The 24,996-nt window shown below is 42.9% G+C and overlaps 1 protein-coding gene across 1 annotated transcript in view; it reads right to left on the bottom strand.

Annotated features, from left to right (window-relative positions):
• Positions 1-24,996, bottom strand: part of PPP1R9A (protein phosphatase 1 regulatory subunit 9A) — a 364,256-nt gene that overhangs the window by 16,676 nt on the left and 322,584 nt on the right. Inside the window, exons 18-20 of the mRNA XM_030200679.1 lie at positions 21,863-22,061; positions 21,217-21,261; positions 9,736-9,855 (exon numbers count right to left, since the gene is read on the bottom strand). Of these exons, the coding sequence (XP_030056539.1) occupies positions 9,736-9,855; positions 21,217-21,261; positions 21,863-22,061 (364 nt within the window). The remainder of the gene's footprint in view (positions 1-9,735; positions 9,856-21,216; positions 21,262-21,862; positions 22,062-24,996) is intronic.

The following is a 24,996-nucleotide window of genomic DNA, read 5'->3' as shown; positions in this document are numbered from 1 at the left end:
ACGGGCCTTTTTTACTAGTATATATATATGTTTTCTTAAACTCAAACTTAAACATGTAGACCATTAACTTAACTTTGATGAAGACACTAAACTCAGTCTGGCATAAGCTTTTTTTTTTTTTTTTTTACTGAAGTCTTTCCTCCACCTAAATGAGATTTTAAATTGGTGCAAATTGACAGTAGACTGTTAGTTTTGATTCATGCTGCCATTGTGCCATTTTGTTCTGATGGGAAGGATGTACGACAAAGAAAAATGTATTTCACTAAGATTTTCATAGCAGCAAAATGTAGTCTTCCGAGATATTGCATTTTTCGTAATCAAAAATATTAAAATTTGAGAATTCTGTGCCTTTCTGTTAGCAGGATGGACTAATTTTCTTTTTTTCATCTCATTCATATTTGTACAAAGAGTTCACATTAAATTTGGAGGTGAATTAAAGGAAACAACATTTCCCACACATTTTTTGCAAAGTGAACAACTTAATCTTCACCATTCTGAAATGAGTTCAGTAGGGCAAATCATCAATCCATCCTTTGACCAGCACCCTTTAGGACATCACAATTCATACAAGGCATGTTTATGGAATGCATTTTGCCAGGGAGGGAATGGACAACATGGTACATAAGACATCAAAAGTTCACAATGTCACACAGCCTGCAGCAGAGGCCTCTTAATTGTCTCACCTCATCGTCTATCATATCCAGGCTCTGTGTGAGCAAGCAGCAAAGAAACGAATTAAAACAGCATTACAGAGGTTAGAACATAACACAGGGAAATAAAGCAGCCATATAGGATGCTCTTAATTATACACATCAGTAAGAATGAAACATATATGTACACAGATACACCTGAATGGCATAGTTTCTTCAATGGATACCAAATTCTTCCTTTAATGTGGTATATACAGTCCATAAAACTATGTGGCTGAATACAGGAAAAATAGAATTATAAACAGAAATCCCTCCAAAACATATCTGTCCTCTTTCTAATAGTTTCCGTAAACTCTGCCTATAGTACAAATACACATGGAGGCATATTTTCAAAGCACTTAGCCTCCCAAAGTTCCATAGAAACCTATGGAACTTAGCCTCCCAAAGTGCTTTGAAAATATGCCTCATAGTGTGTGTGTATGTGTGTGTGTGTGTATATATATATATATATATATATGTGTGTGTGTGTGTGTGTGACCTGCTGTGTAAAAAGGGCCCTGGCGCATGGCAAAAATGGTTCCCACTGCTGCCGCAGGGCCCTTTTAACAGCAGCTTGGTAAAAGGACCCATAATTTAGTGTCAGACTTGTGAGTTCCTGTACAAAGTAGAGCGCTGCTGAGCCCGGTACTCGGACCAGGTTCTGCTTGGCGGCCGGACAACCCCAGGTTTCACCTGCGCTGACCGCCGTTCCCCAGAGGTTGAGCCCCTAGGTGCGGGCGGCCTGCAGGACTTATGAGACGGAGCAGGAAGCGGGGTGATGAACCTAACGGCCAGACAGGCAGCAAGCAAGAGAGTGATCCAGGTACAGGCAAAGCCAATAGGCAGGCAGCAGGCAAGGGAGTAATCCAGGAACAGGCAAAGTCAATAGGCAGGCAGCAGGCAAGGGAGTAATCCAGGAACAGGCAATGTCAACAGGCAGGCAGCAGGCAGGGGAGTAATCCAGGTATAGGCAATGTCAATAGGCAAACAACAGGCAAGAGAGTAATCCAGGTACGGGCAAAAGTCAGTAGGCAGGCAGCAGGTCAAGAGAGTAATCCAGGTACGGGCAAAGTCAGTAGGCAGGCAGCAGACAAGAGAGTAATCCAGGCACAGGCAAAGTCAGCAACGAGGGACAAAGTAGAGAAGAAGCACACTACTGAGCAAGTAACACCTACCAAAGTAGAAGCCGAAGCATGGAGTCCAGGAAGAGCTCAGCTGATCAAGTGCTGGCGTCTGACATCAGCAGGGACCAGCAGGGAGAAGGAGCACAACCATAGGACAAGAGCAGGGGAAGGAGGAACCAGAAGACCAATAGGAGAGAAGTAAGGGAAGCCAGGCAGAGAGAAAGCAGACTCAGGTGCGTGGACGTAAAGCAATCAAGGAGCCTGGAAGCCAGGCAGAGAGAGAGAGAGAGTAAGTAGAACCAGGTGCATGGAAGCAAAGCAATCAAGGAGCCTGCTGCCAGAGAAGAACTACACACACATGGCTCAAGGCTGTGCCAGTGAAGTGTGCATGTCGACGGGACCCTGCGCAGCTCAAGGACGCTGCTTGCGTTGAGGTAGGGGACATGACAGTACCCCCTCCTTAAGGACCCCCTCTGCCTAGGTCTGGGTTTAGATGGGTAGTGGGTATGGAACTCCCAGATCAATTCAGGTACATGGACGTTGGCAGCGGGCTCCCAGGAATTATCCTCGGGACCAAAGTGCTTCCAGGATAGAAAATAGAACAGCTGTCCCCCCTTTGATATTTGGAATCCAGAACCTCATCTACCTCGAATTCAGGATTAGGCTCAGAGCCAGGAACAATGATCTTCTTCAGCTCTGGGTACCATTTAGAGGTTAAGAATGGCTTTAGCAGGGACACATGAAAGGCATTGTGGACCTTGAGGTTAGCTGGTAACTGGAGATGATAAGTGACAGCTCCCACCCGAGATCGTACTGAAAAGGGTCCAATGTATCAGGGAGCAAACTTGAAGGAGGGTAAATGGAGCCTCAAGTATTTGGTACTAAGCCAAACTTTTTCTCCAGTTTGAAAAATTGGAGCAGACCGCCTTTTACGATCTGCGAAAAGCTTGTATCTAGTAGTGGCTCGGTGAAGATGTTGTTGGACCCTGTTCCAAATGTCCCGGATATCAGTGAGGGTCTGCTGGAGCAGAGGCGATGCTTGGGTCTGAGGGATTGGAAGTGGTAGTCGTGGGTAGTGCCCATACACCGTAAAAAATGGTGATGTATGAGAGGCAGTGTGGAAGCCGTTGTTATAGGTGAATTCGGCCCAGAGGAGTAATGTAGACCAGTAATCCTGTCGGTTATTAGTGTACATTCGCAAGAAGGTCTTGAGAGTTTGATTGACCCATTCCACCAGTCCATTGGTCTGTGGGTGATATGCGGATGAGAAATGGGTGGTGATGCCAACAGCAGAACACAGAGCTCTCCAGAACCTAGAAGTGAATTGTGATCCCCGATCACTTATGATTCGGAGAGGGAGGCCATGTAAATGGAAAATATGCTGGATGAAAACCTTGGCAAGAGTAGCGGCCGAAGGGAGAGATCTCATGGGAATAAAATGGGCCATTCAAGAAAATCGGTCCACCACGAGCCAAATGACCATGTGGCCTTGGGAAGGTGGTAAATCCGTAACAAAATCCATAGATATTTTCTGCCAAGGCAGCTGTGGAACCGGCAGGGGCTGTAAAAATCCCCAAGGCTTGCCAGGAGAGAATTTGTTTCGGGCACAGATGGGACAGGTGGAAACAAATTGTAAGACATCCTGCGCCATGCGTGGCCACCAATAGTATTTAGAGATCAAGTGAAAGGTCTTGCAGAATCCGGAGTGACTGGCAAACGTGGAGGAGTGTCCCCATTTGAGAACCTTTTTCCTAGACCTGGGTGGTACAGAAGCCTTCGTGATTGTGGGAGTAACCACGGTAGTGGAGGCCACACAGGCAGGATTAAGCATGGGGTAGGACTCCCCGGGTTCTTTGGGAGGGTTGAAGACCCTGGATAGGGCATCAGCTTGAATATTCTTTTCAGCAGGTCAGAATACCAGGCGGAAGTTAAAGCGGGCAAAGAGACCAACACACCTGTCGCGGGTTTAGTCTCTTAGCATCCTGGAGGTATAGAAGATTCTTGTGGTCAGTGATCACTGTGATGGCATGTAAAGCCCCTTCTAGAAGATATCGCCATTCTTGGAGAGCCAATTTAAGGGCTAACAATTCCCGGTCCCCAATAGTGTACTTATGCTCTGCCGAAGAAACATTTTTGGAAAAAAAGAAACAGGGGTGACACTTGCCAGAGACTGAGGCTTGAGACAGAACGGCCCCTGCCCCCAGAGAAGAGGCATCCACTTCTAAGATGAATGGTCTTTTGATATCCGGACTTCAAAGAACAGGAGCAGACGGATAGGCTTGCTTTAAGGTGGCAAAGGCCTCTTGGGCCTCCGGTGTCCAGTTCTTTACATCAGCACCCTTCCTGGTCAGAGCGGTAAGAGGGGCAGTGATGAGGGAGTATTGGTGGATGAATTGTCAATAGTAGTTAGCAAACCCCAAAAAGCGTTGCAAAGCCCGGAGACCCTGGGGCATGGCCAATCCCGTGTAGCTCGGAGTTTGGTGGGGTCCATTTGGAGGCCCTCCAAAGAGACGATATATCACAAAAATGGAATAGACCTTTGATGAAACAAGCACTTCTCTAGTTTGGCGAAGAGCAGGTAGTCCCGGAGGTGCTGCAGAACCGTGCGTACATGACGAGGGTGGTCCTAACAGAAACAGAAAAAAACAGAATATCATCCAGGTAAACTATTACTGAGGAGTACAGAAGATCTTGAAAAATGAAGTTTATGAATTCCTGAAAAACCGCTGGTGCATTGCAAAGGCTGAACGGCATAACTAGATATTCGAAATGTCCTTCATGAGTATTAAAAGCGGTCTTCCATTCGTCCCCTTGGTGGATTTGGAGCAGATTGTAGGTGCCTCGGAGATCCAGCTTGGTAAAGATAGACGCTTCCTGCAGACGGTCAAAAAGATCCGGAATAAGGGGAATCGGGTACCGATTCTTAATAGCTATTTCATTAAGACCCCGGTAGTCGATACAGGGTCACAGAGAACCGTCGTTCTTGGTCACAAAAAAGAAACCTGCCCCCACTGGAGATTTGGCCCTGGCCCCCCTGCCGACGATCCCCTTGAACCCCCCTCCCGCCACCAACCCTCCCCCGCCATCGCCGCCCGCCCCGCCGCCGCATCAGATACCTTGTGATCAGCTGTTTCTGACGCCTTACGTCCTCTGCATGGGGCTACATGCACGGTGCAGGACGTAAGGCATCAGAAACAGCTGATCGCACCAGGAATTTCGTTGAACCAAGGCGCTACTCCAGTGCTGAAGAAAACTCTCTTCGGCTGGCGGGGTTTGGGGACCCCCGCCAGCAAACAAGGTATCTGATGCAGGGCGGGCGGCGACGGAGGGTTGGTGGCAGGAGGGGGGCTCAAGGGGGTCGTCGGCAGGGGGGATCCAATGTGGCGGCGGCGGGGGCTAAACAGTGCCCCCCACCTCGGGCTCTGGCCCACCTCCCGGCGAGGTCTGGCTACGCCCCTGCTTACAAGAGCATTCACTCTGCAGGTCCTCTGTACCTCTCCACTCTTATCTCTCCCTACACTCCTGCTTGGGAACTCCGTTCATCGGTAAATCTCTCTCACCTATACCCTTCTCCTACACTGCTAACTCCAGACTCCGTTCCTTTTATCTTGCTGCACCATATGCCTGGAATAGACTTCCTGAACCAGTACGTCAGGCTCCAGCTCTGGTCGTCTTCAAATCTAGGCTAAAAGCCCACCTTTTTGAGACTGCTTTTAACTCTTAACTCCTATTTACTTGTTCAGTACCAATGGGAATTATTTAACAAACATTGATACTGAACAATTCCCACCTTAAGTAATTCCCTTATCCCTTATTTAACCTGTTTGTCTGTCTTGATATTATTGTAAGCTCTGTCAAGCTGGGACTGTCTCTTACATGTTCAGTGTACAGCACTAAATATGTCTAGTAGTGCTACAGAAATGATTAGTAGTAGTAGCAAACCGCTGATATTACAAAGAAAGTGAAGACTACCCAAGGCTGAGTCCACTGCATACGCAGACCAATGACAGGCTGAGACATACTGAATCTAGGCATATTAAATTGCAGGATCAGCCCCAACGGAAAGGGACCTAAACAGGACCGCCCAAGGTCATGGAGAAACATCTGAAAACACTTCCAACGCCCACTGTACAGCTTCCAGGCCGCAACAGACAAACTAAGTCTCTAGAATGATGTTCCACAGCAGCAAAGGCACTGGCATAGGTTGCCCATCCACTCCTGATACCAAAGCACAAAGTCATGGCCAATGAAAATGAGAAATAGCATCAGAGATTTCATTTTGAACACCAGGAATATGTTAACCAGACAATGTAATATTAAACTGCAAACAACACAGTACTAAGACTCGCAAAACTTCTGCCATCAGCGGGCACAAAGCTGATTTTCGGTTTATAGCTGTCACCACTGCCCTATTGTCAGAATGCCAAATGACAGCCTGGTGAGCCAACTGATCCCCACACACAACTACTGGCACTAAAACCAAGAATGGCTCCATGGGGGCTATATTCTTGCACCAACCTCGCTGCCGCCAGAATCTGGCCATGCCTCCACACACCATGCCCCTTGAAAGTACAACCCGAACCCCCACCCTCCAGAAGCATCAGAGAATAATTCTAAGTTCCAAGAAGTGACTGCAGGGGATGGTCAAACATGAACTCCATTGAAACACTTCAAAAATATACCCCAAATATGCAAATCCTCTTCCACATTTCCTTGTATACACAAGTAATGATGCTTCCACACTATTTTTATTTTTGTAGTGCCAGTGTGTACTTTAATGGGTGGCGGTAAGTGCTCCCACCCAAAATGGGCACGCTGGCCAAATGTCCATTTCTTTTAAAAAAAAAAACCTGCCTTTTACCTGCTGCAGTAAAAGGGGGTCTTGGTGAACATCAAAGACATGCGCCGACGCCAGCGCAGCCCCCCTTTTGCTGCAGCTTCGTAAAAGGACCCCTTAACAAGTAGGCCCTGTTACTCTCAACCCCAACTAGTTCCACCTGGTACACATTCTGAGGGGTCCTTTTTACAAAATAGAGCTAAAAAGTAGTCTTACCGTGCTCTTAAATGAGTAGTTCCTGTATGCTAAGGCCATTTTTAGTACAGCAGTAAAATGGCCAATATTCAAATTTTTGTATTAATGGCCTTATAATAATGTTGATATTTGCACATGGCTATTACAAAAGATTAATTTGTGAGCCCTTACTAACAACTATTTTGTAATCAGTTAGCGTACAACAATGTAGATGCGCTAACTAATTACCACACAACGTTCACTCTCTGCTCCCAGACACACCCTCTCCGTGGTAAAAATAAAAATTCTTAGCGCATGGTGTGCATGTGTTAACTCAGATCTTAGTGCAGGACCCCTGAATGTGCCCATGGTAAGCACGTGTTCATGGTTACTGCAGCTTAGTAAAAGGACCCCGGAATGGCTGTTTTTAACTGAACTTTGGAAAGGGAAGGTTAAGTGTTCAAGGACAGTAGCTGGTTTGGTTGCTGATGGTTCATGTACTCCTAGTCTCATTTTATTCTCCTTACTGCTTTTCACTCTTATAAGTAAACACTGTTTCTTATGCTAAGAGAATTACTGGGACACATATCTGGGCGGATGCTGCCTAGGATACCATCTATTTGCAACTGTTAATCATCTTGGGGAGAAGCAGTCTGTCTAGACTCTAAGCTTCCGGTCCCTCAAACCCAGACCCCACTTTAAATCCTCCCCCAGTGAAAAATATATGAGGATCTAGCCTGTGACTGACTGGAAATATTTTTGTTCCATCAACCAATCAACCATACATGTATTTTGATGGTGAATGCAGAAATAGAAGCCATCACATAAATTACAGGTACATAAGTACATAAGTAATGCCACACTGGGAAAAGACCAAGGGTCCATCGAGCCCAGAATCCTGTCCACGACAGCGGCCAATCCAGGCCAAGGGCACCTGGCAAGCTTCCCAAACTTGCAAACATTCTATACATGTTATTCCTGGAATTGTGGATCTTTCCCAAATCCATTTAGTAGTGGTTTATGGACTTGTCCTTTAGGAAACCGTCTAACCCCTTTTTAAACTCTGCCAAGCTAACCGCCTTCACCACTTTCTCCGGAAATGAATTCCAGAGTTTAATTATGCGTTAGGTGAAGAAAACCTTTCTCTGATTTGTTTTAAATTTACTACACTGTAGTTTCATCGCATGCCCCCTAGTCCTAGTATTTTTGGAAAGCGTGAACAGACGCTTCACATCCACCTGTTCCACTCCACTCATTAGTTTATATGCCTCTATCACCTCTCCCCTCAGCCATCTCTTCTCCAAACTGAAAAGCCCTAGCCTCCTTAGTCTTTCTTCATAGGGAAGTTGCCCCATCCCCGCTATCATTTTAGTCGCCCTTCACTGCACCTTTTCCAATTCTACTATATCTTTCTTGAGATGCGGCGACCAGAATTGAACACAATACTCAAGGTGCAATCGCACCATGGAGCGATACAACGGCATTATAACATCCTCACACCTGTTTTCCATACCTTTCCTAATAATACCCAACATTCTATTAGCTTTCCTAGCCGCAGCAACACACTGAGCAGAAGGTGATACCTTTCTGCTGAATTAACTGGGCCTGATATACCCCTGGGCAATCATGGTATATAAAGTGATGCCCTGACCATGGTGTTTAATGGTATACATATTCAGTCCAAAGAAAAAGCAGAAAACCAAACACTTCCAAAGAGCCAAAAGAGGTAAACAAAAAAAGGGGGAAAGTAGACGTGACCACAATAAATCTGTTCCAGGCAGGGCTGTTAAGAGACAGTCGGGCCCCCCCCCCTACACACACACACTCGCGCCGCCCCCTCCCCCCATTCGGGCCACCCACTCCCTTATCTTCTCTGTCTGACTCCTCCTGCTCCTGTGTGCCGGGACCCAGATAATTGCATTAGCACAATATCCCGGGTCACTTGGGTTATCGCGTTAATGCTATTGTCTGGGTCCTGGTCGGCATGCAGGAGCAGGAGAGAGACAGACCCAGAAGCAGCTTGCCAGCGCCAGCCCCCCCCCCCCCCCCCCCCTTGGAGGCCGGGCTTTGGCAGCCCTGGTTCCAGGTAGAAATACAATAAAAGTGTATTTGCAAATCCAACACCTACTGTGCATATAGTAGGCAAGCCGATACTCAGTCCAGGTAAAAATACAATAAAATTTTATCACCGAGCATCGGCTTGCCTGATATATGCACCATAGGTGTATTGTGTTCATTTTGGATTTGTAAATAAACTTTTATTTTATTTCTAACTGGAACAGACCTATTGTGGTTACAGCCACTCTCCTCCATACATATGTCCAGTAGCACCATCCATTTAAGTAGTGTTGCTGAATATATATACAAGTGGTGACTATGTCTAAAGAAAACAGTTAATTTATCCATCTAGCAGCTGAATGCTGCTACTAAACAAGAAAGTACTGGCTCCCCCTTTGCCCCTCCCCTAAGCCAACCGATTATTATGGCTAATATCTGACCATTTAACAAGTTAAACAACCCTACAACGTCTTTAGGTTTAATAAAGTGATCTCTATAAACTTTTAAAAAATACATATACAAGCAAGCTATATATTCACCTCATGTCTTGCTTTAGAAATCAGGCCCTCTGTGGCTATCAAGATTTATCCTTTCTTCATCAGGTTAATAAATCTAAAGGAAGGAATACTCTGAAAAGCTAGCTGCAGATGAATTAGGTTACTTATCCCCTACAACTTGCTTGCTCACTTTTATTTCTACATATGTAAAAGGGATAACACGTAAAGAGGCATATTTTCAAAGCACTTAGCCTCCCAAAGTTCCATAGAAACCTATGGAACTTAGCCTCCCAAAGTGCTTTGAAAATATGCCTCATAGTGAAAGTGCTTCTGCAGTTAAGAGAGTTAGCACCTACCTCATCCGATGACAGCACTAAAGAATGAGAACGGCCAGGCATTTTGGATTCTGCTGCTAGTCCACTCAGATCTGCTGAGCTTGTACTGCTGGGGCTGAAGTCATCACTGAATGTGAAATTCTACAAACAGAAACCGAGTTACCATAAAATGGACTGCTGTTAGGTTCTACAAGTAAGATCCTTTAAATGGCTCCCCAACGTAGCAGAACTGAAAAAGCCAAGTTATACTGAAATAGTCATCGGAGGGTTCAGAATGCTATATTTTAGCACCTCCTACTGTTGGGAGCAGTACACACTTAGAGGCCCCCTTCCTGGGCTCCACCTAGAAGGGAAGAGATTTTGAATTTACTTGCTTCCTTTTTCAGTTGTAGCTCAAGGCAAGTTATATTAAAGTACAGAAGACTTCCAGTCCATTAAAGGCTTAGGGCCCAATATTCAGCCGGCGGTGGGCAACGTGTTTGCTGTCCGCCGCTGGCGTTAAACATGGATATTCAATGCCAGGCTGTTTCCGGCGACCAGCACTGAATATCTGGGTTTATTTTGGCTGCTATAAAGTTAACCGGCTATGCTGATATTCAGCCTAACTGGTTAACTTTTTAGCAATCAAAGGTAGGCCTGCTATTTAAGCGGTATCCGTGTCTAACTGGCTAGCCATTAACCAAGATATTCAGCAGGAGATAACTGGTTATATCTCACTGAATATCTGTGGTTAGGCACTTAAACGCTATTTAATCAGCCAGGAGCCATTCCCAATCTGGTAGTTACTGTCTTAAGTTTGTATAGGAAGTAACAGAGGGTTGAGTGGCTTGCCCAAGATTACAAAGAGTTGTAGTGGGATTTGAACCACTCTTCCTTGGTCCTTAGCCCACTGCCTTAACTATAAGGCTACTCCTCCACTCAACGGATGCAAGTCAAGAAAGGGATAGAAGGTGAATAGGGTATTGGGGTGCTGCCTGGAACATATGGGTAGGCCACTTTTCACAAAGGGACAACTCCCATGGATTTGCTGCACTCTGACAAAGCATTACTTACACACAAGGGGCATTTTAACATATCAAACTCCAGAAGAGGTTATGCTGAAGTGCTACTTCATGACCTTTACTAAAATATCTAAAAGGTAGATGAATAATAAAATGACAATTTAAGCGTAAGAGGGGCATGCCTGGCTAATTGGCGGCCAACTGCAGAATCGGAAATTCTCATTGACGACTAGACTCTTTACTTTTTCCTATTGGTGCCACAGAAATGTCTTCTCCTGAGGACCTATTTGCTATTTTTTAAAATAATAATACAGTGGAAAAAACACCATAACTTCATGCATTTTATTTACTTGTTTTCACAGTTACTGGTTTTATATACCACTAATGGTCTGTATTTGATTGTCTGGGAAAGTGACTATAGGCCATCATCAGCTGCAAGAGTCTCCTGAGTGTTTAGGGTTCAACAGTGCAGCTCATTACCATGTTAGGTTCCTTTCTTTCAACTCAAAATGCTTAGCTGAGATAGGTCATTAGCAGCCAGTCAGTGAAAACGGTGCTTCAAAGGGATATTTGAAACATTAGGGTCAGAAACTATTCAATGTACAGCAGAACCACTTCATAGTGAACTCTTACATAGGTCTCCTGTCGCATGGAATACTTCCTTTATTTATTTAAACATTTGCATATATTAAATTCCCAGCCCCACAGATAGGATTGTCCAAGGCTGTGAACAATATGTAGAAAAATGAACAACAAATTCAAACAATGTTCTGGGAAAATATAGCACCAGTCAAAGTCAGACCACACCCCAGAGACCAAACAAGCTGAGAAACAGAGACCAAACAAGCTGAACTTAATATATCAAGCCAAGAGAAAAGGGGAAAACCACAAGTCAATCGGTAAGAAAATGCCCAAGTGTTAAGTTTCTTCTTAAGACCAAAAGAATTTAAATCAGATCCAATTTCCAATGGAAATTATTTTATTACCTTATCGTGGAATTCCTTAACGATTAATTTACAAAAGGAGACTGGTCATTTCACAAAAATCTGAAAGCTGAGTTATTTTCTCAAGCTGCCAGTTCAGGGAATATACACATTGACTTATCTGACTTGAAAATATCTCATAATTACAGCATTGTTTTTATTGAGGTAATTTTACAGAGGTGTTTTCACCCACAGACAAGGGCTCGTATACGAATGTATGAAGTATGCACATGGAAAGTGTTTGCCTACTTTATACAATCTGCATGTGGGTGGAGTGGAGGTGGAATTGTGACATATGTGTGCATTTCATAAAACTCATGTGAACACATGTAGAATACACGCATACAGTTACACCGTCTTCGCAGCATGTAGAAATGTGTGTGTCGGCCTTTTGCGCATTATGGAGGCTGGATCTGAGAACTATTTTTAAAGGTACACAGGTGCCTATGTTGCCTTTATAAAATACACACCAACCCTCAGATTCTATGTAGTGTGACCTAAGTTGTGCACACAAATCTGAGCATATTCTGATTTGTGCACACAACTTAATTGCTTAACAAGTCAATCAGCGCCGGCCAAGCAATTATCAGCACTAATTGGTACTAATTAGAATTTATACACACAACTTGTTAAGCATAATCTATAAAGTGGTATACGTAAATTCTAATGCGTGGATCTGGAAAGGGGGTGTGGCCATGGGAGGGGCATGAGCCTGTCATGGGCATTCCTGAAAAATATACACACTGTTATAGAATATGGCTGATTCACACGTAACTTAGGCATGGGCATTTACACCAGGTTTTAGTTGGGGTAAAAGGCTTCGTCTAAATTTAGTCATGGCACTAGAGACTTAAGCATATTCTATAAACCGTGCCTAACTTTAGGCAAGGTTTATAGAATCGCACTAAGCGAATGGCTCTGATTTTTTAGGTGCAATTTATATCATTTACTCACAAAATGTCCAAAAGGAAGAAATACTATAAACGATATTCTTCAAATATTATATTTGGTTCTGAAATATATTACAAGCAGCTGACATGATCAGATAACTGCTGATATGATAAAGCTTTTTGCATTTATTGTTGTAAAAATTGTTTTTTTAAAAGTGATATATTCAGTGATGTATTTAGTGATGTACTTATGTACTTTCTGGGTAGACGATTTTAAGTTTGGTGAGCAAAAAAGGAAATCTCTATATATTGGGAGCTAGCCTTTGCCTCATATATGATTACCCCAGAACTTTAAAAGATACTTCTCTACATTCACTAAATAATTTTTTTTAAGTGATATGGAAATATTTGTGATATTTACTGGTAGCCTCTACAAAACTGGATTAAAATAAGGGTCAGATATATCATCTTTTTGTGGTTTACCTGTATTATATGCAGGTAATTTCTTTGTCCCTAGTTGACTCATAATCTAAGTTTTGTATCTGGGACAATGCAGGGTTAAATGCCTTGCCCAGGGTCACAAGGAGCTGCAATGGGAAATGAACCCAGTTCCCCAGGTTCTTAACCCACTCTACTAACGATTAGGCTATTCCTCTGACTTCTCACATAGGCATCCTATTATGTACAGGTCATCATGGTAAGTGCTGCAGGTTGAAGAGCTAGAGTTTTGTTTCTACTTCTGACTAGTGCGCTACAGTTCATGAGAAACACTTTAGGCTCAATCAAGAAGCAGTACATCAAACTGATGTGATACATACAATAAACTATGGAGAATGCCCTAACTTTTATATGAGCCCCCTAAAGCATGGCATACGCAGTAAGAAACCCTAACTTGGTCTTAATAGACACTTTGGAAAATACCTGCTCTGTTCATCTTTCTGATAAGTACCTCCCATCATACTGACAGTCAAAGCACAAAAACAAACTGGAAGCCAGTGAAGAGACTGCAATAGAGGGAAGGCCACAGCATGTCTTGTTTGCCTTAGTACAACGCTAGCCAGATGCCTGGGATCACTCCTAGGCTGCAAGTGAGTCTCTCAGGGGATCAACACAAAGGCCATTAGAATAATTGAGTTGTAATACCACCAGAGCATACATCACATTTTCTAAAGAATTAAAGTCCGTAAAAAGGCCCAACATTTATTAACGTTCTTGATTTGCGGAGGGCACTGTTATCAAAGCAACCTGCCATGAGCCTGCCATGAGTGGGAGAGCGCGAGGTACAAATGTAACAAACAAACAAATTAAGGGGAGCATCCCGCCTCACACCCAGGCCACTTGGATTCCACCTGAAGGACAAAAGGGTATCAGGAACATTGTTCCCTATCCTCAAGGTTTCAGTTTTTTTAAGTATTCGGAGCCAAGCTGCTCGTCTGTGTCTGGCCATGGCTCATCAAAGGTCAGCCAAGTTTCAATATATTTCCACATGGGGACTGAAATAGCATTATCTACCTCTTCCCCACCAAAATCATTTTTAGGGAGCAGAGAGGCCCTATCTTAGACATTTCAACATCTCTATAACATGATACAACCACACAGATGCCTGCACCTGAAAGGGTTAAATTGTTGCTATAAGAGCCAAGAAATATGTAGCAGAAGGTTAAAAGCATCAACAAGCTCCTGGAAGTAGCTAATTATTATTCATGTTGGCTAAGTGAGTCAGCACAACTCCCACAGAACAGCGGGTGTTTCTGATCATCCTATGGTGGGGTATAAGACACACAGTTTGTGTTAAAGGAGAAAGGAAAAATGTGTATGTTAACGTGGAGTTATGTCAGAAGTCAGTACACTAATGGCAGCTGTCTTTCATTGCTCTCTGGGATTGATAGCTCTACTTCCACAGTCATACATATTTTTCTGGTGTGCGTAGCATAGGCATAATTAACAGAAAAATTGAGATGATAATATCCTCTCAACAGTTGTTGGTGAGATCTCACCAAGCCAGCATAGTTTTACTAGAGGTAAATTGTGTCAGACAAATCTGATTAACTTCTACGATTGGATGACCAGACGGTTGGACTGAGGGAGAGCTCTAGAAGTGGTGTACACAGGTCTGCATACACAATTTACAAATAAACGGTGTGCCCTTGGTATACGCCCTAAAGTGACTGGTGAGATTAAAAACTGGTTGAGTGGTAAGCAGCAACAAGTAGTGGTAAATGGATTTCACTCTAAGAAAAGGGACATTACTACCAGTATGCCACAAGGATCAGTTCTTGTTCTGGTTCTTTTTAACAGTTTTATAAGCAATACTGTTGAAGGGCTGTCACAAGAACATAAGAATAGCCATACTGGGTCAGACCAATGGTCCATCTTGCCCAGCATCCCATTTCCAAATAGTGGTCAAGCCAGTCACAAGTACCTGGAAAAAACCCAATTATTAGCAATATCCCGTGCTGCCAATCCTGAGGCAAGCAGCTGCCTCTCCCTATTTGTCTCAATATAACTGCTGTTACCACATCCTCCGGCAGAGTTCCAGAGCTTAACTATTCATCTTGTTAGCCTTGCCTCTTTGTAGGTTATACTAAAATCTGCAATAGGATAGACATCCCTGTTAGTGTGCAAAAAACCCAACGGAGTGGTACAGTATAGGGGGGTGAAGCATATTTATAAATGATCTAGAGATGGGAGCAACTAGTGAGATAATTAAATTTGCTGACAATACAAAGTTTTTCAAAGTTGTTAAATCACAAGAGGATTGTGAAAAATTACAAGAGGACCTTATGAGACTGGGCATCTAAATGGCAGATGATGTTTAATGTGAGCAAGTGCAAAGTGATGCATGTGGGAAAGATGAATCTGAATTATAGTTACGTTCCACATTAGAAGTAACCAACCAGGAAAGGGATCTAGGCGTCATCATTGATGATTCGTTGAAACCCTCTGCTCAGTGTGTGGCGGCGGCTAAGAAAGCAAATAGAATGTTAGGTATTATTAGGAAAGGAATGGAAAACAAAAATGAGGACGTTATAATACCTTTGTATCACTCCATGGTGCGACTGCATCTCAAATACTGTGTTCAATTCTGGTCACCGCATCTCAAAAAAGATACAGTGGAATTAGAAAGGTACAGAGAAGGGGAATGAAAATGATAAATGGGATGGGATGACTTCTCTATGAGAAAGGCTAAAGCAGCTAGGGCTCTTCAGCTTGGAGAAAAGACAGCTGAGGGAAGATAGGATAGAGGTCTATAAAATAATGAGTGGAGTGGAATGGGTGGATGTGAATCACTTGTTTACTCTTTACAAAAATACTAGGACTAGGGGCACGCAATGAAACTAGAAAGTAGTAAATTTAAAACAAATCGGAGAAAGTATTTCTTCACTCAACATGTAATTAAACTCTGGAATTCGTTGCCAGAGAATGTAATAAAAGCAGTTAGTTTAGCAGGGGTTAAAAAAGGTTTGGATGGCTTCCTAAAGGAAAAGTCCACAGACCATTATTAAAATGGACTTGGAGAAAATCCACTGCTTATTTCTAGAATAAGTAGCATAAAATATATTGTACTGTTTTGGGATCTTGCCAGGTACTTGTAACCTGGATTGGCTATTGTTGGAAGCAGGATACTGGGCTAGATGGACCATAGCAATATTCCATGCTACTGATCCCAGGGCAAGCAGTGGCTTCCCCCATATCTGTCTCAATAACAGACTATGGACGTTTCCTCCACGAACTTGTCCAAACCTTTTTTAAACCCAGATATACTAACTGCTATTGCCACATCCTCCAGCAATGAGTTCCAGAACTTAACTATTCATTCATTGAAAAAATATATTTGTTTAAAAGTATTTTCATGTACCCTCATGGAGTGTCCCCTTGTTTATTTACCTGTTCTACATCACTCAGGAGTTTTTAGACCTCAATCATATCCCCCCTCAGCCGTCTCTTTTCTAAGATGAAGAGCCCTAACCTTATTGTTTTGGTCACTCTTCTTTGAACCTTTTCTAATTCTGCTATATCTTTATTGAGATAAGGCGACCAGAATTGAATGCAACACTCAAGGATGCGATACAGAAGCATTATAATATTCTTGGTCTTATTTTCCATCCCATTCCTAATAATTTCTAGCATCTTGCTTGCTTTTTTGGCTGCCACCACACATTGAACAGAAGATTTCAGCGTACTGTCTACAATGACACCTAGATCTTTTTCTTGGGTGCTGACTCCTAAGGTGGACCCTGGCATCAGGAAACTACTTTTAACTCCTATCCCCTATTCACTTGTTCAGTACCCATGTCTGTTTTATCATTCCCACCTTAGTATTTCCCTTATCCCTTATTTGTCCTGTTTGTCTTTCCTGATTAGATTGTAAGCTTTGTTGAGCAGGGATGTCTCTTCATGTTCAAGTGTACAGCGCTGCATATGTCTAGTAGAGCTATAAAAATGATAAGAAGTAGTAGTAATGTGCATCACTTTGCAGTTGTCCACATTAAATTTCATCTGCCATTTGGATGCCCAGTCTTCCAATTTCCTAAGGTCTTCCTGCAATTGTGTCACCTGCAAATGTAATCACCTCACTTGTCATTCCAATTTCCAGACCATTTATAAATATGTTAAATAGCAGCAGTCCCAGTAAAGATCCTTGCGGGACTCCACTATTCACCCGCCTCCACAGTGAAAAATGGCCATTTAACTTACCCTCTGTTTTCTGTCCAAAATCAATTCCTAATCCACAAGAGAACATTGCCTCCTATCTCATGACTTTTTAATGTTCTCAGGAGGCAAGTCTTTCATTTGAAAGGAAGCACTGGAATGAGAGGGTATAGGATGAAAGAGAAAGGGGATAGCCTCACAAGTAATCTAAGGATATACTTTGTTATGGAAAGAGTGGTGGATGTATGAAAAAGGCTTCCTTGTGGAGGTGGTGGAGATGACGACTCTGACTTCAAGGAAACATAGGATAAGCACAGAGGATCTCTAAGGGAGAGGAAGGAACTATAGTGCTGGGCAGACTGGAGAGGCCATATAGGTTTTTTTTAATCTTCTTTCATTTTCCATGTTTTATGTAATCTTATGTTCTGTTCTGGAGGCTGGACCTCTGGAAGTATATAGGTAGGCCAGAGGATGTCAAGAGAAAAGTAACCAAAGTAGAGCATGGCCTGCAAAAGCAGAAATATGACAGAAGACTTAAGAACTGAAATGCATGTAGGTGAGGAGAGATGGGAGTATATGACAGAGACTTAAATATCTGAAAATTATTAATAATGCACAAGAAGTGGACCTTTTTCCAATGGTCAAAAGTCGTAAAACTAGGGAACCACGATATGCGGGTAGACTCGGGAACATCAGAAAAATATTTTTCCATGAAAAGAATGGTGGGTGCTTGGAATGTCTTTCTTGAATGGGTGGTGGAAACTAAAATGATAAATACAGAGAACCTGTACTTGCAAAATGTGAAGGAATAGGAGATGTGTAACCTAGTTACATAACAAGGCATGATATTTAGTCAAGAGGAAAGCGTTAGAGGGTCATGTATACATAAAGCAGTTCTTCAATCCTTACAGATGTCCAAGAAAGCATTTGCAATGCAGTGATAGTTATGACCCAAAAAGAGTTCAAGTCTACATCAGGCTTCTAATAATGCACTGGTGTGACTTGTATGGAATGATTATTGTTAAAACATAAACATCAATGAGAAAGGGGATGGAGCACGTTTTGGACGATGGCTTCACTAGTTTTGTTAACTATAAGGCTTATTTAAAAACTGAATGGGACCTGGGAACTGAATGCAATATTGGTCTTGTAAGAATTATACAGGAAAAGAAAGTGTTTTAATGGCTTTACCAGGGGAAGCAGAGGACAGATTCTTGGCATGCTAGCAGAGGGGTTTGAAAGTTAAGGTAAACTGCATAGGAGTGGGGGAACTATTGTTAGGCTGAGTATGGGAACACATATGTTCATCTACCGAAAGGGAAAGAAACATAACTGGGCACACTAACCTGCTTATAATCGAACGAGAATAACGCCCAAGTTCCGACCTAAATCGGGAGATGGGCGTTCTTCTCACAAAAACAAATAAAGCGGTATAATCGAAAGCCGAACGTTGGACGCTTTCAACTGCACTCCGTCGCGGATGCGGACAAAGTTGACGGGGGCGTATCGAAGGCGTGTCGAAGGCGGAACTGGGGCGTGGTTATCGGGCGAACAGAGATGGGCGCCCTTCGCCGATAATGGAACAGTTTTGAGCTAGAATTTAGGACACTTTTCCTGGACCCTGTTTTTTGACGAATAAGGCCCCCAAAAGTGCCCTAAATGACCAGATGACCCCCAGAGGGAGTCGGGGATGACCTCCCCTGACTCCCCCAGTGGTCACTAACCCCCTCCCACCACAACAAGTGATGTTTTACAACTTTTTACTTTCACCCTCAAATGTCATACCCTCCTCCCAAGCAGCAGTATGCAGGTCCCTGGAGCAGTTGTTAGGGGGTGCAGTGGACGTCAGGCAGGTGGACCCAGGCCCATCCCCCCCCCTACCTGTTACAATTGTGCTGCTTAATGCTACTAGTCGTCCAACCCCCCCAAACCCACTGTACCCACATGTAGGTGCCCCCCTTCACCTCTTAGGGCTATAGTAATGATGTAGACTTGTGGGCAGTGGGTTTTGAGGGGGATTTGGGGGGCTCAACACCCAAGGGAAGGGTGCTATGCACCTGGGAGCTCTTTTACCTTTTATTTGGTTTTTGTAAAAGTGCCCCCTAGGGTGCCCGGTTGGTGTCCTGCCATGTGAGGGGGACCAGTGCACTATGAATCCTGGCCCCTCCCACGAACAAATGCCTTGGATTTATTCGTTTTTGAGCTGGGCGATTTCATTTTCCATTATCGCTGAAAAGCAAAAACGCCCAGCTCACACCTTGACGAATAAAACATGGGCGTCTTTTTCTTTTAAAAAATACGATCCGCCCCGCCCCTTCACGGACCCGTTCTCGGAGATAAACGCCCATGGAGATAGGCGTTTCTGTTCCATTATGCCCCTCTAACTGTGCCAAATTGATCTTTTTTCTGCCCACATTAACTTTCTTACTATCTTATATTACAATGCTTAAACTGAAGAGTGTTTGTTCTTTCTAAAGAGCTGGCTAATGTTATAGCCTGCTAGAAAGGTTTCTTTTAAGCTTTATTATTGTGAACTGCATTGCAGTAATTTGTGGTATCTCAAATTGTTGTAAATAAATAAATACTGGGGTCAATATTCAGCTTGTTTTAAGCAGGCAGGAAAGGCTGCTGCTTTCTTAAACCACGCTGAGTAGGCCAGATGCCAATATTTAATGGCACTTAAATGGGCAGTGCCTCTGAATAATGACATTAACCAGCCATGTGAAAGCCAGTCAGAAAATAGGCCATCCAGGGTGGAGTTGGAGAGTTGCTGGCAGGTATGCGAGTACCAACAATATTCAGTGATGATGCCCGCATAGGTATATAGGACTGCAAAAAAAGCACACTTATATATGTGGGAGTCTGCACTGAATACTGGCCAGTACCCATAAAGGAAAGAGAGACAAATGCTAGTCGAAGATCCTATGGCACCACTGGGACAGACCAAGCATGAGGCTACACAGGTGAGAGCTTCCCTTCCATTCATTTACCCAGAACCTTGATGCACTAATTTTGCATTCAAGTTCTCATATTCTTCAGAATGATTGGAAACATTGTGAAAGTCCCTTGTGTCTGTTAACCTGTCATTATGGATGACTGGACACCACTGCACTGATTTTCAGCGCCACCTTGACAGATCTGAACACAGCAGTAGCTAAAAAGCCCCTTAAGGAACACAAATTTAAAATTAAAAAAGTAGATGGTGTGGCATAATAAAGAATGCTCACTTTTGATCATAATTAAATGTGAAATTTTCTATACAATGCACCAACCTTATACAGAGCGCGGATGCCTAGTAGAACAATGCAGGGTGGGGGAGAGGGAACAGGCAGGTTTACAATTTATATCGGCACATTCTGTACCAGAACTGCTGCTGTAATTACTAATAATTTAAAGTTTAATCCAGAGGGTAAAGGAGAAATATATTTTTATGCCAGCATCTGCACACGTAGTAGCAACACCAAAGCAGTCCTGCTTTATCCACCAGAACAAGATGGCTAACGCACCGTCATTTTCCACTTGCTAGAATGCAGAAGGATTTATTTTGAAATTCCCCAAATTTTACCGTGCAAATCACATACAGGGTTGCAAATCAGTTGCAATTACTGCTTATTTGTACACCTTATTACTTCTGCAATTGACAGATGGCGAGGAGGGGGGATTGCTTTGCAGGAAAACAAAATCTGAATGCTAATCAAATTTATTTTTAAGGGATAAGGATTTCAATTGCATGTGAGTGATGCAATATGGCCCGATGGGGAATTTAAGCTTGGTGTATCCCCTGCGGTCTTTTTCTCCCTTCCCTGTATCAAGTCCAGGAACAAAAATAACCAGTAATCTGCACAACTGACTGCGGCATAAGGAATCAGATTTGTGATCAATTACTTTTATCAGAAGTAATGCCATGGATCAGACGGATACAATCATGCATCATAATTCAGCATTTGAAGAAAAAACAGAAACTAAATACTATACCAAACGATATGAAAAGGGGAATGCTGGTGGCCATGAAAAGATGCTCTGTCAGAGAGAAACAGCACACAGATGAAGATGGATTAGAAACATGACAGAGTTAAGCACATTGCACTAAACTGTACAGTTATGGCTTATAGTGGCATGCTGACAATTTCCATGCAAAAGATTAAAAAAAAAAGTGGCACACGTCTAAAGGTTTTACCAAATGAACACCTAATTTTGATATATTTTTAAAAATTACTTCAAATGTGTTTATATGCTAACACAACTGACAAAGAAAACATTGTTTTTTAAATATACTTGAAGTACATTTTCAAATGCTATACAGTGTCTTTTAATATATAATTCAGTGAATCACATGTTGGTTTTGGTAGAGCACATCATGTCTGTCTTACTGGGTCAACAGCAATACAGCAAACAAAGTTGAAAAGTCAGAGACAAGTCTTACACCATCGGTAGCTGAATTATACACATGTAAAAACTGTTACTTGAGCTTTTTCAAGTAAAAATACACATCTACAAATGTATTTATTCAAATACATCATGAGCACATTAGTTAGCAGTAAAATTACAGGCGCTAGACATTAAAATCCTAAGCCACAGTAAGGAATGGAAATGTCATCTGCCCTTCTCTTTGCGTTTCTACCTTGGCCCCCTTTCTGGCTGGGCTGAGGTTCTCTGAGGAGGGCTCCGTGGAGCTGGCAGGTGAAGGTACGTTGCTGGAGGAGGTGGATCCCCTGATGCTGTCTCCAAACCATGTGAAGGGCAGACAAGCCGGCAGGGAGGAAGAGTGCTCACTTTGGGACAGGTTACTTCCTGAGCTTCCTAGAGTTTCTCTGGAGGTCCTGTTCAACCAAAGCGAATGACAGGCTGTGTCAGCTCAAGGAAGTTTTACTCACCTTCAAAGCTTAGGCATTTCTGCCTGGAACCTGCCGTTATGAACTTGTTTGGTGATTTTAAAAAAAATGTAATGTGGATGAAGTTCTAATTTCTGTTCAGTTAAGCAATTTGGACCATGTGAACAATTCACTTATGGGGTCTTTTACTAAAGCTTAGCTCGAGTTATCTGCAGCAGGGCCCATAGGAATAAAACGGGCCCTGCTGCAGGTAACTCAAGCTAAGCTTTAGTAAAAGATCCCCCTTAGAGATACATTTTCTAAGCCATCGAGTTAACTAAGTCAGGATTTAGTTGGCTAGATCAATGCCTTTGAAAATTTGCTAGGGCTGAGCAGCAACATTCTGCTGTCTTATGTCACTAGGTTGCTAAACCTTATTGCTGAAATTCTAGGTTGGGTTAAGGGTGGGAAGAGAAAGTTAGCCAGCAAGTGTACATTTTCAGTATTACGCACGGGGATAGATGGCTCAAATTTAGCTTACTAAGTCAAAGCTTTTCAAAGCTGACAATGTCTGGGAAGTTAAATTTTGCAAGCCAAATTCAGGGTAGACCCACAGTGAGACTGGGTTAAGGGGTAAAGGTAGGCAGCTAGAGCCAATTTTCTACACCAACTACTGAACTTGGTAGTGTACTAGCAGGCCTAATGTTGGCTCGCTGCCCTGTCTTCTGACATTAAAAAACATCAATGCAAACATGTTCAGCACTGAATTCTTCAATATCCCCATCCTGATTCCCTTCCCTTTAAAAAACTCAAAACAGAAGATAGCCTATGCCCTAGCCCCTCCTCTCAAGATCAACCAGTCACCCTCTGGTATTTAAAAAAATAATGCTTTTTGGCTGTTTCCCTCCAATTCTGCCTGCCTGAAATTCACAAACTACAAGTGCCTTTGCTACCTCTCTCATACCTATCTTCATGAAAAAACTAAACTTCTCCCAACACTCAAATAACTTCCTAGGACAAGCCAGGAAGAGTTTCAGGCTGAACAGCCCCCTGGCCTAGTGTCCAACAATGTCCTGACAGCATTTGTGGACTTGAGAGACTTTAAAAAAGAACTTAAAACTTTACTTTTTTTGCAGGCATTTAGAGGGGGTAATGAAATGTCTTAACTCCCTTTTAGGATATGTTTTGCTATATTAAGTTAGAATGTCTGTTAATATATCGTTTGTATGTTAATTAATATAAGATGCTTTTACCTGTGTTTATTTGTGATCCACTAAGAACTTCAGATTAAGTGGAATAAAGTTTTTTTTAACAAACTAACTAAGGGGGTCTTTTACAAAGGTATGCTAGTGTTTTTAGCGTGCGTAAATGATTAGCAAGCACCAAATGCTAGAGACGCCCACAGGAATATATGGGTGTCTCTAACATTTAGCGCACACTTATTTTTAGTGCGAGCTAAAAATGCTAGCGAGCCTTTGTAAAAGGGGCCCTAAATAAATAAATACAGCATTGCAGTCAATGTATGCTAGAGACTGGGAGGACACAGGCTTACAGCATTGCCCAGCATTGCTTTGAACCTGCGTTCTACCAAAACAATGTGGAAGCCAAATCAGGAGGTTGGTAAACAAGCCTGCACTTCCTCTGGATTAGGTCTCTAGAAGGTGTTCAAGGGGTAGGAGCCTGAGGTATATACGTTTTTAAATACTGAGTGCATGATATATAAGGCAGATTTTAGAAAGGTGTCCAACTCAGAATCCATTTCTAATGGATTTTAGAACAGGATCTGCCGACATACACCTGTTCTAAATACATGAGAAATGAACATCAAATGCTAGCTGTGTCCAGCATGAATATCCATTTTGCAAACTGAAATGTATATGAATAGGGCAAAACAAGGGACATGGAAGTCTTTGTGACAGCATAGGAACATTTATATTACAAAATAGTCCTTTACGTGAAGGAGTAGCCTAATGGCCAGAAAAACTGGCTGAGAACTAGGGCAGATAGGACGACACTGGTTCAAATCCCACTGCAACTCTTTACAATTTTGTTTTTTTATTTGGATTGTGAGCTCTCCAGGGACAGTAAAATACATACTGTGACTTCTCTTACTCCCTCCAGTGGAGAGCTGCTCTATTGGAACACCTTTCTGTAACCTTTACATATAAAGTTCCAAGTCTAAATATGGACGTCCATCTTTTTTAGACATAGACATCCTTTCTCCTTCTGAAATCAGAGTTGGACATCCATATTTTGGCCACCGGAGGGAATTGGGGATGATCTCCCCTGTCTCCCCCAGTGGTCACTAACCCCCTTCCACCCTAAAAAAACAAACTGTTTAAATATTTTTTCCAGCCTCTATGTCAGCCTCAAATACCATACCTAGCTCCATGACAGCAGTATGCTGTGATTGGCTGACAGAAACATGGAGGGACTTAATGGAAAGGGAAGGAGGTCTAGGCAGCTGAATAAGTGGTGCAGTGGTTAGAGCACAGGTCTTGTAATTAGAAGGTTTTTGGTTCAAATCCCACTATAACTATTGTTTTAATTTGGACGTCCCTGACTGCACTTGCATGTTTTTTTTTCTTCCGATTTTTGCTCTGCATGGGTCCCGCGCAGCACCAACTAAACTAAAATTGCTCTGGTTCGAATCCCCCTATTACTATTGTTTTAATTTGGACGTCCCTGACTGCACTTGCATGTTTTTCTTTTGGACGTCCCTGACTGCACTTGCATGTTTTTTTTTTCTTCCGATTTTTGCTCTCTGCATGGGTCCCGCACAGCACTAACTAAACTAAAATTGCTCCAGGGACCTGCATACTGCTGTCATGGAGCTAGGTATGATATTTGAGGCTGGCATAGCGGCATCTCAGGGGGACCAGTGCACTACGAATGCTGGCCCCTCCCACGACCAAATGGCTTGGATTAGGTCCGTTTTTGAGAT

The sequence above is a fragment of the Microcaecilia unicolor genome, chromosome 1 (assembly GCF_901765095.1).
Source record: "Microcaecilia unicolor chromosome 1, aMicUni1.1, whole genome shotgun sequence".
Classification (NCBI taxonomy): Eukaryota; Metazoa; Chordata; class Amphibia; order Gymnophiona; family Siphonopidae; genus Microcaecilia; species Microcaecilia unicolor.
The sequence above is the reverse complement of the archived record's forward strand: the minus strand, read 5'-3'. Positions and strand labels throughout refer to the sequence as shown.